Source organism: Rattus norvegicus, chromosome 8 (genome assembly GCF_021556685.1).
Source record: "Rattus norvegicus strain SHRSP/BbbUtx chromosome 8, alternate assembly SHRSP_T2T, whole genome shotgun sequence".
NCBI lineage: Eukaryota > Metazoa > Chordata > Mammalia > Rodentia > Muridae > Rattus > Rattus norvegicus.
This window is the reverse complement of record NC_141541.1, coordinates 131,032,501-131,048,537: the sequence shown is the minus strand read 5'-3', so window position 1 is coordinate 131,048,537 and position 16,037 is coordinate 131,032,501. Positions and strand designations below refer to the sequence as shown.

At 43.1% G+C, this 16,037-nt stretch overlaps 1 protein-coding gene across 8 annotated transcripts in view; it reads left to right on the top strand.

Annotated features, from left to right (window-relative positions):
* Positions 1-9,610: 9,610 nt before the first annotated feature.
* The window catches only part of Slc6a20a (solute carrier family 6 member 20a), a 41,227-nt gene continuing 34,800 nt past the window's right edge, over positions 9,611-16,037 (top strand). For 6 of the 8 annotated variants that reach the window (XR_015626327.1, XR_015626328.1, XM_087560072.1 and 3 more), the window contains exon 1: positions 9,620-10,019. Coding sequence is in view for 6 of the 8 variants with exons in the window: in XM_087560072.1 (XP_087416198.1) it covers positions 9,827-10,019 (193 nt within the window). In the remaining 2 variants the exon portion in view is untranslated. Of the gene's footprint in view, positions 10,020-16,037 lie in introns of all 8 variants that reach the window. The other 2 variants (XM_087560071.1, NM_133296.2) reach the window with 2 other exon arrangements.

Sequence of the window (16,037 nt, the reverse complement as noted above, 5' to 3'; positions counted from 1 at the left end):
ATCTCAGTGCTCTCCCATTTATACCCTTCCCAGAGTCCCCAGAATTAAACTATCTGCATCTGGCAAAAACCACACACCAGCTAGTGCATGAGGCAAATCATAGTCACCTGCTGTGGAGCAGCCTTTTATTCCATACCTGGGAAGGAATGCGTGTGTGTGTGTGTGTGTGTGTGTGTGTGTGTGTGTGTGTGTGTATTATATAACTGAGTTTTTTTAGGAAGCCAAAGTTCTCACTGCACTACTGGGATATGTAAACCCCACCCCCCTGTTACTTGATCTAAACTTACTTTACAGGAAAAAAAAATTCTTTTTTGAGATAGGATTTCTTTATGTAGCCCTTACTGCCCTAGCACTCACTCTGAAGACCAAGATGGGTGCAAACTCGGAGACCACCTGTTTCTGCTTCCCAAGTGCAAAGTGTGCACCACCACCATCCTGCCACAGAAGAAATTTTAAAAGCAAAAAAACCAGAAGTTGACAATAACTGATAGCAATGATGGCATTGGGAAGAATGGAAAATGGAGGAGGAGTTCAGCAAGGAAGTACTAATGGAACTCTGGCTTCCTGAAAAGGCAGTATATACCAGTTGCCATGACGAGCTTTGGATATCAGGTACTCCAGGTAACCCTGTCAACCACATTTTCCCCCTGAGACAAGCATCTGTGGATTTGGGATGTTGAGGTTATTTTTATTATTTTTTTTTAGATAGGACTTTGCTATTTAATCCAGTTTGGACATGAACTCTTGATTATCCTACCTCAGCTTCCTGAGTGCTGGGATAGCTGCTGTATCACCACACTTGGCTTCTTGTTATTTTTACACAGTCTCACAAATGATTCTGATGTGCAGTCAAGTATAAAATCCAGTATGCCCAGCTATATTGCCTATGAACCACAAAAATGGCCAGCATCATATGATCACCTCAGGGTGCAGAAGCAGCACACATACCTGACACACATAACCAAAAGCTCTACAATTGGACTTAAGACCTACTCAAAAAGAAAGCATGCCTGGTACTAGAAACCAAGCCAACTACCCAAGGGTGGTGAAGTCGTGGATCTTGGAAGATAAATATTTTTTCCATATATTCACATGTAAGTATAGTTCTCACCCTTGCCAAAGAAACTTTTTACAGTAGACAGATCACTACAGAAAACCACAACCAATCAAAGTGGTGAGTTGTAGAGCCCAGTCCCAACAGTTACATCTACAAAACAATTCCCTAAAGGAAGGCTTGGGGTACGTTGCAAAAGGGCTGGAAAGGTAAGAATTGAGATCAGAGAGTTTGCTGTGAGACTGTGTCTCCTAGTTATGTCAGAAGCTACACCTACAAGTCTCACCAACATGACTGAACTGAACAAGGACATGAACAGCAGACTTGCTACAGTGGAAGGTGGGACGCTCACAGGACTTCAACCCTACACAACCAGAGACAATTAAGAATCCTAAGAGTGGACAAAATAGTCTTCCCCAGGGAAGAGCACACCGATTGGTTATCCAGGACTGAACGATCAGCCCTGACAACACACTTCAAGTAGCATTATACAGACTAAGGCTATATTTAAGAATGTGTATATATGTGCATATATATATGTGCACACGTGTGTAACAATGAAAAAGGCTATGAATTTGAAAGAGCAATGAGGGGTATCTGTGAGGGCTTGAGGGGAAAAAAGGAAAGGCAAAAATGATGTAATTATAATCCCAAAAATATAATAAAAACGTTTACCTAGTATGTTTTTAAGATATCAACATGTCTACAAAACTCCTGGGATTCTTTAAGGTGGGTCTGAGAGTCTGCGTGTCTCACAATTTCTCCATGACACTCTAACAGACCACATTTTGAGAATCCAGAGGTGAAAGAAATTGAATATACTTTGAACCTTGAGCTTGTGAAACAAAGCATATGTATTTCCTGGCAATGTGGGACTCATAGAACTTCTGCTGTTGTGAGATGAGAGAACAAACACAAAACAGCCCAGCAGGACACAATGAGATTCCTTAGGGGTCACTGGTGGAGACAGCATGGCCCCAGCCACATTTTGACCCTGGAAAATGTTTCCACGGTGTTCCAGCTGTTTTCCCCACCAGACTATGCCTTCTAGTGAGTCTTGATTCTTGTTCCCATCAAAAATATTTGAGGTGAAGGAATAAATTTAGCCAAGACTAACAATATCTCTAAGGCGTCACCACTGTGCTCTGGGCCCTCTGTTTCCATAACACGTGGCTGGGTCTTGCCTAACCTACCGTGGTCAGCTGAGTGGTCATGGTGAGAAGCCAGAGTGTTTTCTAAATAAGCTTATTTCTGCATCTGTTTGAACTGACCTGAAAAATGTATTTGTTCCATTTGGGCTTTTCTGAGAAAACAATGTCTACTTTGTGTTGTGTACACCACCCAATTATTTCAGATTCCACAAACATCAATGCACAGAAAACCATCCAGGTTACTTGCACTCTTGACCCAGTTGTCTTTTGGAGATGAGTATATGAATAAACACTGTGCTGAATTAATCTTAGTTAAAGCCATAGGAAGCCCTGAATTTCTACCATTATGTTAATAAAAATTGACATTTATTATAGCATTTCCCCAGTTTAGGGAGTTTTTGTTGTTGTTTGTTTGTTTGTTTGTTTTTAAGATTAAGGCCTCTTTGCTTTCAAACCTTACCCTTGTTTGATTTTCTTCCCTCATTTGTCAATCTCACAGCAGAAACAGGGCAGGAAATAGCCAGAGCCTTAGCTGTCATCCCAGACCCAGTTTTGTGATCACCACCTTGTCTTCTGTTCTAGCTAGCAATTTTTTTTTTTTTTGCTGCTGTTCTTGGGGCTGCCTGCCTCTTGTTAAGTTTGTTACATAATGTAAACTGCTTGGAAGTAAACGTTCAGTAAAGAATCAAGACTGACCCCCATTTGAAAAGTGCAAAATGTAAACCTTTCAAGAAAAATTACATACTTTTCAAAAAGTATGCATTTTACCCATCAATAACATACAACTATTATATAAATGAATTCTAGCCTATCATTGTATGTTCAAATATATATGCATATAAAGACCAAGCTAAGCAATCTCTGCAAGTAACCAGAGGAAAATCTAGAAAGAACAATGATCTTACAAAGAAACACTCAAACCCTAATCTGGCCTCAAACTTGGAGTGGTCCCCATTCCTCTGCCTCACTGAATGCTGGGATTACAGGCATTCCATCATACTCAGCCTTTCTTTGTGTTTTATACTGGTAATGAATTTTTAACAATGTTTTTCCTTCACCAGACTATGTAAGAATATGAGCAACTTCAGCTCTAAGGTAAATTTGGGAGCACTGTTATGCAAACATATACATGAATTCATGTTTACCTATGTAATGCATATTCATATATGTGAACTTTTACAACTACTGCGTGGATCATTTGTAAGATATCTTGGTATGTTTCATTTCTGCCCATGGAACTACTTGTGCTAATATGTATCTACCAGTACACAAGAACCACAAGGTAGCCAGCAGCATTTTTCATAACAGCACAACACTGTAAATAACCCAGATATATATCAACAGCAAAGTATATAAATAACTTATGATCACTATTACAGACTGGAAAAAATCCCATATCTATAATAACAGTGTAAATGAGGCAGAAGTCAGACGCCAAAGAAAACCCACCAAATTTCCCCATAACATGAAGTTTGAGCATAAACATGTTTTCAGGGATTTGTGCCCAAGTGAATACATAGCAAAGTAGGGAAGGGCCAGTAGGGGACTTTCAGGGAGGGGACTGGTATCTGAAAGCAATAGAACAAGACAGAGAGGGGTGCTGTCAACCCATCCTGAGACAAAAGGAATCATCCCTGTGTTGAGACATCTCACCTTTATTTAGAAATTAATGCACACCTAGTGTACCTGTCTGGGTACATGAGAATAGTACCAGTGTGGGTATATGAAGGCTCAAGAAGTTGGGAGTACACTGTAGTCCTGGCATCAGAAGAGGCTTAGCCAAGAAGAAAGGCACTTCCCTATCTTTCCCAAATAACAGAAGGAAAAAAGAAAGGATGTGCTATGCTTCTGGGTATGTATCCTTTTGATTTTGACCTAGGTGCCACTGCCCCTCTCCTTTGTCAAAGGTAAGAACACATGTGGAGTGATGAACAGAGGCAACAGATGTAGGTCACAGGTTTAGATAAAGAATTGGTAACTCGCAGGCCTAAAAAGTTTTAACATGTTAGTGGACCTCGAGACTATTTGTAAGTAGAGAAAGGGACATAATGCCAGAGAAAGGTAACCGTTAGTTGCTGAAGCCCAAGGAGTGAGATCCCATGCTTATGATAACCAGGAAGTAAATGAATTTCTGATTTGAGATCCCCCCTCCCTTATCTATCTATGGAATTATTAGGACCTTTGTTAAGTCATCAGTGGGATAAGAGATGTGAGAAGAAAGGATTGAGACACACAGAAAAGATATGACCCAGGGCCACAGGTTAACACCTCAACCAGAAGGAGCAATGCCCTGCTGACATCTCACACCTGTGCCTGCCACATGCAGCCGCAGCCTTGTGAAACTTTTCCAGAAGCTCTTAACAGCAGCCCAAGGGTTCAGAACTCTTGGGGTTTAGATTGCACAGGAATTTAAAGGGGGGGGGTGGGAGGAAGATGTGTGACCAGATTCACCACCTGTGAGGTCCAGGCAGAAAGGGAAGCTTTAGAAAAGTAGGGAGGGTCAGAGTCAGGGCTTGGTGAGACAGAGCAGAATCTGGATGGAGTCCATGAGGTAGAAAGGCAGAAAGAACAGGGGCCCAGGTCTGGATGAGAGCATAGGAATTTCCCATCCTGCAGTGAGAGTTGCCTCAAAGGATTGAGTCACTTTATACACACAGCCTTGGAGAAACCTGATATGCCCCGGTCAGCACCCAACAAGGAAAGAGGTAAGAAAAATGTCACATTCACTCCTGAGGAAAATAGTGCATCATACAACATACTATTCCATCCCACACAGCTGCCTACAGGCTAAGAAGAGAGAGGGATGCTTCCTAGCAGGTATTATCATCGAACTTCCAAGTCAGACTGCCTAGTAGAAGTTATATAATAATGAGTATGTTCTGTGTCTGTCTAGTCCCCACACAGAACCCACCAGCCATAAATGTCTAAAGGATTGTTATAGTGGACAGCAAATTCCAGTTTCTCTCTTTACAAAATTAGGCTTAGCTGAAAGTTTCTGGTAGTGGAGACCTTAATACTTGGCAAGCTAAATACCACATTGAAATGCAGTGTAAACAAGTCACAGTGGTGGGCTGCTTCTGGGCACAATATTAAAATACTGGAGACTCCAGGGCTCTGTGGGCAGTTTCTGAAAAAGGTACTTAGTATGAGACATCTGTCCCTGGAATTACAAAAGGATGAGGAATTACTTATTTTAAATTGTTAGTATTCATCTTCAAATGCAAGCAAAAACCACTAGCTTCATATGCATGGTAGTATCGGAAAGCTTCATTTTTTTTTACTTTTAAAAAATATTTAATATATGTATATGTCCCTGAGTGTGTCAGATCTCCCATTAAAGGAATTACAGACAGTTGTGAACTACCATGTGCATGCTGGGAATTGGCCCAGGTCCTCTGCAATAAGTATACTTAACCACAGACCTAGCTCTCGGTGCCCCAAGCCCTGCAGAGCTGTGTTTGTTCTGAAAAGTGCATTCTGTGCACTCCTCCTGGGCTGTGGCTGATATTCATCCTCAGAAGGTAGATCTTCCACCTGCAGCAAGATGCTGTGTATTTTTATACTTAAGAGTTAAACTCTGTTTTCTAGAACCCAGGTGTGCAAGGTCAAACTCCTCAGAACTCAATTATACAAACCCTGAGAGCTTTGCTAAGGAGTTTGGACTTTTATCTTGTGCGGAACTGAAAGCTCTAGATGGTAGTTAGGTAACAATGGAAATCACCAGGATAAGCAAATGATTGAAAGCTATGTCACCATCATAGTTATTGGGGCAAGAATATAGAATTGTGAGACACACTTAGTGGCCCATACACATGTACTCAATCAGGCCATGCCCCCCCTTTTCTACTCTTTCAGAACATGGATAACAGTGACTTCAGGCCTTGTGTCCTGACTGTGAAGGTACCATTTGAAGAAAGGGTTCTTTCATAAACCAGAGTAGGCTCCACTGAGTACTAAAACTTGTCTGAAAACTGCTTCTGGGGCTCCAAACACCCCAAAGAGAAACCTCTCAAAGAGCTGGCTTGCTCTACTGCCCCCTCTGTGGAGTGCTCACAAGTACAGGGGTCACGTATAGGAATTTTGAGAACGTGTTTTATTAAATGCATTTATTATTGAGGACTAAGGTTGTATAAATTGTGTAAATAGAATTAACACATAAAAGTCATTTCAGATTATTATTGTTTTTTACTATCAGCTAAGCTCTTTAGGCGACCTGTATCATTGTATAGGCCTCCTATATCATTGTACATGCATGGTGAGAATGACAGCCCCAGTGATAGCACGTTAGAAGCTCAAAATGGCCTAACGTTGGGGTATTTACTCCACAGAAATTAATAAACAGATGAGAGAAGTTTTTCCTGCAGAAAGGGCATAAACATGTTAGTCTACCATCAATGACCACACACTATATTACTCTCTGCATGTGGAAGTCCCCACACCACAGTCTTTGTGACTGTAGCAGCCCAAGTCACTCAATAGACCTTGTCAGATTAGAGTTATAGGATGGCATGGTAAAACATTTGCATTTACTTGGCCTGAGTGATTCTTTATGATACACACACCGCAGAGAAGAACAGAGAGACAGATTCTCACACACTGATCCTTATGTATTGGGCTAGCTTCACAAGGCAGGTAAGACCAGATACCGGTCTGGTTCCTGGAGTAGGGAATAAAAAGTCATTGCCTTAATTGAATCAGCAAATTCTCCATGTCAACTCATATTTCTGGTGGCTGGTAACTATTCTGAGTATTTGTGATACCAAAACACATAAGTACTTAGCTGGAGGCAGCAACAGCTTTTTTGTCCAAACTATTCGACACCGTGCTTACAGGCAGACCCTATACCAAGACTGCTGGGAAGGGTCGGATGGCTCATGTGGCAAACAGTCTGCTTGTAGGCATGAAGATCTGAGTTTCAATCTCTAGCCCCCCATATAAAAAGAGAGGGACAGTGGCATGTGATTATTTCTCCAAATACTGAGGGAGAGGGGAACATGGAGACAGGAAGGTCCCTGAGTGCATTGAGCAGCCAGCCTAGCAGAACCAGTGAGATCCAGGATCAGTGAGCGGTCTCAGGAGGTAGGAACTATCTGTTCATTGCTGAGACTTACTTTGAAGAAGTTGGGCTTTTGCTGTTGTTGTTGATTTGGGTTTTTTTTTTTTTGTTTTTGCTTTTTTGTTTTGTTTGTTTTGTTTATGTAGTCCTGGCTGTCCTGGACTCAACTGTGCAAATCAGACTGGCCTTGAACTCACAGAGATCCTCCTACCTTTCAAGTGCTAGGATTAAAGGTCACCACTCCTGGCTGGAAAAGGTTTTTTAAAATAAGACAAGAAAAAACAAAAAGACCATGAAGAGAAATTTTTTTTAAAAAAAAAGATTGATAAATTTGTTTGTTTTTTAAATTGTGTGTGTGTGTGTGTGTGTGTGTGTGTGTGCAAATGCATGTAGGTGCCCTTCAAAACCAAAAGAGGGCATCAGGTCCCCTAGAGCTGGAGTTACAGGTGTGGTGAGCTAACCATATAGGTACTAGAAACTGAACTCTGATCCTCCGGCCTACTTGGGTTGTGTTTTGTTTTGTTTCAAATATGGTCTCCTATAGCAGGCTGGCCTTAAACTTGCTTGGGATGACCCTGAACTTCTGGTCCTCCTGCCTCTACCTCCCAAGTGCTGGGATTATAGATACACAGCACCATACATACCCAATTTATGGAATAGAGCTAGGAATAGAGCACGGGGTCCCATGCATGTTAGGCAAGTACTCTCCCCACTAAGCTACATACATCTCCTGCCCAGACTCTACTTTCTTGAAGTTAAGAATTCTCTTCATTAGAAGATACTTAGTATGTGAAACTGTTGGTACATAAAGCAGACATAGGGCCAGAGCAGGGATCCAAATGTATCAGTAGAAAAAGGCACCCAGGACTCAGAAAAGAAGCTCTTTCTTTCGATGGCCCAGTGAGCATATGGAAAAGTAGCTGACTTGTCAGTTAGTTGTCAGGGAAGTCAAAAGGCAAATTGAACCATCAGCACACAGTCCAAGTGAAAACAGAATGGCAATGCCGGCGAGATTACCTTGCTCTGACCTCTGACTTCTGACCTCTGACCTCCACTCATGCCGTGGCACCTGGTCCCAATAAATTCTTGTTTTTGTTTCCTTTTGTTAAAACAAACAAACAGAAAAAACAGACTGTGGAATGACGGTAAAGATGCAGAGCAGCTGGGATTAATGACTATGTGACATGATATTCCTTGATGCTGCCCATGGTCCCAAAGTTCCCAACAGTCCATCCACCCATCATGTTAGAATGTTCACTTTAGTTCTGTTCATAATAGCCACAAACTAGACGACACAAATGTCCACCAACAAAGACTTAGACTAGACATGGGAGGATGCAGGAAATAACACATGTACATACATGTGCATGTGTGCATGTGTGTGTGTGTGCGTGCACGTGTGTGTGCGCGCGTGTGTGTGTGCGTGTGTGTGCGTGCATGTATGTGTATGTGCATGCGTGAGTGTGTGTGTGCGTGCGTGCACGTGTGTGTGCGTGCGTGCGCATCCGTGAGTGTGTGTGTGCGTGCATGCACGTGTGCGCGCGTGTGTATGTGCGTGTGTGTGTGTGTGCGTGTGTGTGTGCGTGCGTGCACGTGTGTGTGCGTGCGTGCTCATGTGTGTGTGTTTATAATCTAAAGTATCCGAAGTTCCTTCTCCTGTATTGTGACATTGCTTCCTTCTTTACTGTTTTAAGGTTAAAGTTTCCAGGATAGGTATTTTGAGCTTGTTCAAAGGGTGGGGGTTAGTGGCAGAATTTTTTTTTCCTATTACAGATGAAACAAGAGTCAGCTGTTAAATGACTTGCCAAGTCACAGAGCTTAGTCTGTGGGGGAATATAGACACAAACAGACCCTACATCACTGTACCAAACTTTCCTGAGTCAGGTTCATTTCTATTTCCTTGTTGGATTGGCAAAAGCATGAGAAATCTTTGGTTTCCACCTACCCTGGGGAATGAAAATCTCTAATTCCCATTGGTCTCACCACAGTTGTTCAAAACCTTATTCTGCCCACTATAGGTGCAGGCAAGGGCGGGTAGATGGAGATGTTTAGGTCTCACACGTGTGCTAGGATCAAGCTCAGGGCCTCAGAAGTGCTAGGGGGAGTGCTCTACCACTGAACCTTCACACCTACCCTCTCTGCGCAAAAGTCATCTCTCCTCTGGGAAGCCCTGGACCCGTCTGTCTCTAGAACTTGTCTCCCTCTGCTTTACTTAAATTGTCCCTGCATCACGGACTTAGGTGAACTAGGTGGTATGAATTAAATGAAACTACTTCAGTGGGTCATAAGAAGTTAACAATAAGTGATCCCGTGGTATTTAAACGTTCCCGCCATCTGAATGTAAGCCCTGGAAGAGTGGGGGTGCTATGTTTTCCTGTTGCACAGCAGTGCCAGGCAGATAGTATTGTCCTCGATTAATCAGTAAGAAGTTGAGGAAACGTGATCCTTTCCCCGAGCTCTGAAGTCCACACCCCGGACCAAGGAGGGGCGCCTTCCCCGCCGAGGCTAGGCAGGGTGGGGCTCACCGCTCCCCACTTACCGGCCTCGCCCCTCTCGTGCGCGTTAATGAGATTAGCAATTAAAAGGCGGGCGAGCCGCGGCCAGAGACCAGGCCCTGACGAGAAGCGAGCGCGGGACATGGAGAAGGCACGGCCTCAATGGGGCAATCCGCTGCAGTTCGTTTTCGCCTGTATCTCCTACGCCGTGGGTTTGGGCAATGTGTGGCGCTTCCCCTACCTGTGCCAGATGTACGGCGGAGGTGAGTGTGGACACGCGGGATGCGGCGGGTGCCTGGACGCTGAGTGGCAGTGGCGCTCGGTCCCACGAGCCTCAGCTCGGGGTGGCATTCTGCCCGGGGCACCTCAGCTCAGCAAAGTGTTTTGTCCCACGCACTTCAAGGGCAGGTTACCCCGATGACAGAGAACGCCGCGGCAGAGGGACTTTTGCCCTACGAAACTGACCCTCGGGGTCCTGAGTCCCAACTGTGGTTCCAGCAGGTGCAGGACAGCGGGCGGCCGGGAACCGGCTGTCCTGGGGAAGGATTGGTGCGTCACCCCTTCACAGGGGTGTAAAAGTGTAAATTGTTTAACAGGAACTTGCCATTTAGCTTGCAGATCCGAAATTTAAGTTCCCTACCGCAAGTTGAAACACAAGTCAAAAGGGTTGTGAGCGATTTATTTTATTTTTAGTTAATAAAAAAGATTGGTTTGTAGATGTGGAGACTTGGTTTGAACTTGGAATCACAGACAGGACAAGCAAATAATTCCATGCCCAGCGAATTTGTTTCTTGGTTCCGCTGTTTTGTTTTTATAAATGTTTCCTCTGACCTAGTAGGGGAGAAACTCAGGTGAGGGGTGGGACAGACACTTAACCCTGCACTGGCTTAGCAGAGAAAAGAGCGGAGAACTCTGGGACTGGGGACCTTCCGAAGTCCAAGTACCGTTCTGGGGTCAGTATGGCATGAAGGAAGTAAGTCTCAGCATAAAAACCTCCCTCTTCAATTCCATTTTCTAAAAACCCATCTAAAGGAAAAAGCAGCATACTAACAGAGGCAGAAAATAACATGGCCGCCGTCTTTTAATAAGATCAAAATGTGGGAAACTTGCTAAGCCCTTCAGAAAAAAAGATTGGTTCAATAAGTTGTGGAACATCCACCCAGTGGTGCCCTTGACAGCCATAGAGGTAAAGCTTTAGTAAACTTTTATCTTAGGAGTTTTATTATATGATAAGTGGAGAGAAGTAAAGTCAGATTCAAAACTGTATAACATTTTTAAGCAGTTGTGCTTAAAATCATGCAGAGAAAAGAGAATTAAAAAAGTGTTTTTAATAGTTCTCTGGGTGGTTCTTGTTTATCTGACAGCATGCTTGTGTATACGTGGGAGGAGAAATCTAATAGCACGTGTGTGAGTCAGGGGAGAGAGAGCTAACCAGCACATTATTTCTCACTATCAGGACAGTCAAAAATATTAAATTAGTGTGTTACAAAATTTAACCTGTTTAAGAAAATCTGACCCTCCCTCCTCCTGTCACTCTAGCCAGATCAATTCATCAAAATGTTAATCTATAGACTTAAAGAAAGAAACATTCTTAATTCTCTGGTTTATTTTTATTTGAACCATCAAGTGTACTGTATGTAGAGAGCATATGCTATCACACGCTTGTAATGTGTCACAACTGGCTTTAGAAAGAATTAATTGTCAGAGGCAGATCTTCACATCATTGTGCGCTTAGTACAACTGCCTCAATACCTTCTTTATCCTGGGTCTGTAGCTCCCAACCACCAGGCCAGGTAAACCACGCTATCACGTGACTGCTTAGTTCCTTGTTTATAATGGCACCATCACCCGAACAGTCTTCAGGTGGCACAACGAGGCTAAATGATTTTGAAGTTAAATACGTACGAGGAGATCCTCATGATAACTGAAAGAAGAAACCAAAGGAAATCTTGGGCTTGGTACAGCTGTTTAGCTGGACAGACAGGGCCTGGGACTGAGGGTGCAGTAGATGAAGGGGGGTACTTGCAGGTTAGACAGACAGCAAATGTGTCCAAAACAAAAGTAAACGGTTTAAACTGTTTCTCGTGGCACACTAGACATTTGACCATCTCCTAGTTAGTATTTCCACTTCTTTCCATGCAGTTCATCTTCAGCCCAGTTCCTAAGCTCTTCCCTGCTTCAACTATCCACCAGGTAGCTCCTCCCTGCTCTGTGCTGCTCTTTACTTGAAGAACTTCCATGCTCCCCTCCCCTGCTGGTCTTTCTGACTCTCCTTAACTGTGAAGTCAAATGAGCACTGGGTCACAAACAGTGGGGCTTTAGAATTTTTCTCTCTCCCTGCTCATCCAATCCCCCAGTTCTGTGAAGCCAGAGGAGGTACCCCATAAAAACTTACTGAGTGAATAAGCAAGACCTGAAGTGGGAAACTGTAAATTCAGGCTGAGAAGATGGTTCAATGGATAAAGCACTTGCAGTGCAACCATGAGGATCAAAGTTTGGAGACCCAGAACCCAGGTAAACATCTGGCAGATGTAAGGTCTGCACTCAGGAATCAGAGACAAGATCCTTAGAGCGAGCTGGGTAGGGTAGACTAGCCCAGCAGCAAATTCTGAGTTCAATAGAGAGGCCTTACTTACTTTAGTAAATAAAATGGAGACTGAAGAAGCTACCCACCATCAACTTCAGACTTCCACTAATGCATGTGCACACACACACACACACACACACACACACACACACACACACACAGAGAGAGAGAGAGAGAGAGAGAGAGAGAGAGAGAGAGAGAGAGAGAGAGAGAGTCAACAATGAGAGATGCTGGTGGCATTTGTACCCACTCTGGATCCATAGTTGTGAACTGACAACGAGTTATTAATATCACCTCAAACTCAGGGGATCTGAGCTTATTCTTAGCTTTCATTGAGTTCTAAGAGAAAAACTCGAGACTGTTTAGAGCAGTGGTCATCGACCTGTGGGTTGAAAACCCTTTAACAAGCCTCTATCTCCAAACATATTTATATTATGATCCATAACAGTAGCAAAGTTACAGTTATGAAGTAGCAACGAATTTTTAATTTTATGATTGGGGGTCACCACAACATGAAGAAATGTAGGAAGGTTGAGAACCTCTGCCCTACAGTCTAGAGGATACAGATGTAATCTACTCAACAAGGAGCTTGTTTATAAACTGCCAAACACCTCCTTCCCAGGGAGGATTAAGATCTTTTCTGAGGGGTTCTGTTGTGCTGTTCCCTTCAGCCAGCCCTGAACAAAGGTCAGTTCTGAAGATTATGTCCCAGGTGTCACACTTCTCTGAACAGCTCTACCTCCCACCCCAACCCCTGCACCAAAGGCAAAACACAAAACCAAAGAGGATGGTGAGGAATTTTACAAAATCCCCTTTTCAAACTAACTCAGCAGACCAAAGTCTAAGGTGCTAATTCCTTCTGAGATGCAAGTGCGCTGAATACCAATGTGAGAAAACATACACTCACCTGCAGTATATATAAATGTGTGTGTGTGAATGTGTGTGTGTGTGTATATATATATATATGTGTGTGTGTGTGTGTGTGTGTGTATATATCTGTATGTGTGTGTATAACTGTGTGTGTGTATATCTCTATGTGTGTATCTGTGTGTGTGGTGTGTGTGGTGTGTGCGTATGTGGTGTGTGTGTGTGGTGTGTGTGTGTGGTGTGTGAATGTATGTGTGTATATCTGTGTGTGTGTATGAATATGTGTGTGTATCTGTGTGTGTGTGTATGTGTGTGAATGTGTGTGTGGGTATATCTGTGTGTGTATGAATGTGTGTGTATATATCTCTGTGTGTATGTGAATTCTCTCTCTTTCTGTATGTGTGCACGCACACTCGTGTGTGAGATTTGAATGCATGTAAAATGCATGGAAGAAGAGCAGTTGTGTGGCTGGAGAAAATGTGGATTATTTATTCTTAATTATTCTTTGGATGACATAGGGGGAAATCAGGAGGATCTGACTCTTTAGAAGGTCAATGTCATTCTCAAGAGTTAGTGTTTCGTTCCTCTTCAAAACCCTCATTTTCTGGCCGTTCCTTCAGTCTCTGTTCTAAGCTTTGCCTCCCTATTACCTCCTATGGATATTTTTGTTCCCTTTTTAAAGAAGGAGTGAAGCATCTGCATTTTGGTCATCCTTCTTGAGTTATCCTCCTTGAGTTAAAATATTGTGTTAATTATGTATCTTAGATAAAGAGTAATAGTTTATGAAAAACTAGTTGTGAATTAAGGATTAAATAATGGTTATTAGTATAGTTGGTTTGACCTGTGGGGGTAGGTCAGATGACTTTTAAACCTTATAGGAAAATTTGAAAATTTTTGGACATAAATCATGAATGCTAGAGAGAAAATGAACATTTAAAAAAAAAAGACATGGAAATTTCAGGCTGAGAAGTGTGAACACTGTCTTAGGTGTTCCTGTTAGGGAGAACAAGCATTTAAGCAAAACCTGAAAACTTTTGGGTTTCAGGTGTGTTTTTCCATTGTCTTGGCCAGCCTAGATATGTTGGGGGGGCTGCTCTGTGATTGGTCTGTGTCAAACCTCACAACACGCGTTTATGGGGAGCTGCAGCTAGTGAGGCCTTGATCTGGGAAGCTGGGAATGTGCCTGTCGTACCTATTAGGGTTTCCTGGGATTCAACCTGTCCTGACCAGGAATCAGGGTACCTTTCTCAGCCCCACAATTTTCAAAATAAATTTCAAAACATACTGTACATTTTCATGTTTCAAAAAATAAATAGAAATTACTAAGGGGTGGACTACATAAATTTAATAAAAATAGAAGTATAAAAACTTTCAGTAATTTAGAACCTTCTTTTATAAAATAGATGTGACAGAAAGGGATATAGAGTGCATAAATGGGATGCTCTATACTGGGATTATGGAAGACATTTCTCTTTATTAACAATTTCCTGATTTAATATTGCATGCCACACATGTTCATGAGAAAATAAACATCCACTCAAATGAAAAAAAAACCCTCATTTTCCTCTGGAACAGGAAGTGAGTTTTTTAACCCCCTTAATTCTGCTAATTCTAACTGCCCAAAATGTAACCCCTCAAATGAGACCTGACACTTTTAAAACATAGTCTGTTGAGACTAGTACTGCCAGTCTACAGGCCATACCGTGGAAGAAGGGTGAAATCGTTCAAATGTCCCCATTATATCTGCTGCTGGGGTGTGGCCTGCCATACTAAGTCCCAAGTCATAGCATTCGCTTCCCATCCTGGTATAAACATTTTCACTCTAGCTGGCTTCAGAAGGCCACACACTCCCAGGGTGCAAGCCTAGAAAGAGGTGAGGACTGATGGCTATGTGAGCTGCTCCGGGAGGGCCTATACACCACTGGAATCAGGTGCTGTGGTGACCATGCCTCAAACCCGCATCCAGCCTGGGCATGGTGCATAAGCCCCGAGTTGTGGTCTGGGCCACAGAGGAGCCTCAGCTTCTCTTCTCCAGTGTCTCCAGCATCAGTCCTAGTGACAACCCATTGCACTGGGCCTCTGGCACGTCAGTCATTCATGCTGTAGAGCATTTTCTATAGATGTTCAAGTCAGTCTTCAGGGCACTCCTAGGGGTGGCCCTGTTTGTTACAGATGGAAACCATGCCCAGAGAAGCATAGGTAACTTCAGGAGGAGTAACGACCTCTGTCTCCAAGTTGGACTTCTTCTACAGAACTCTGTATAAAGGCAAGACTTCCTCCTGTGGTACTCTCAGTTGGAGCTTCAGATGGACATTGGAAGGGGTCTGACCAAGAGCTTGGGTGTCTCCTGGGTTTTCCTTTAGGGTTCTATATTCCTTTTGTTCCAACCTCTTCCCTTTTCTGCTCTTCTCTGAGTACACGCTACGTCTAATGTCCTCCCTCTACTCTGTGTGCTTCATCTCCTCATCCTCCCCTGGAAACTTCCTCCTCCCCATATCAAAAGTTCCCATGCAGCCCTCCTAGGCTAAGCCATCCCTCCTCTGTGGTGACAGGTCTCACCTATGGTGGAGCGGATAAACGAAAAGGCTTAGAGTCCATGTATTAGTGGAAAGGCTTCCATTCACCTTCATGATAGAATCATCAGTAACAGTTAAAAAAAATCTCTCTATGTGATTCTTTGCAGCCTATAATCACTGTCATATACTTTGTTCTAAGCAGTGAGGGAACTAGGAGAGATGAAGATTACACTGGAGCAAACATATAAGCATCCTATGCTCAGAGCAGGTGGAGCTGTTTACGGAAAAGACTGAAGAAGGACTTGATGTAT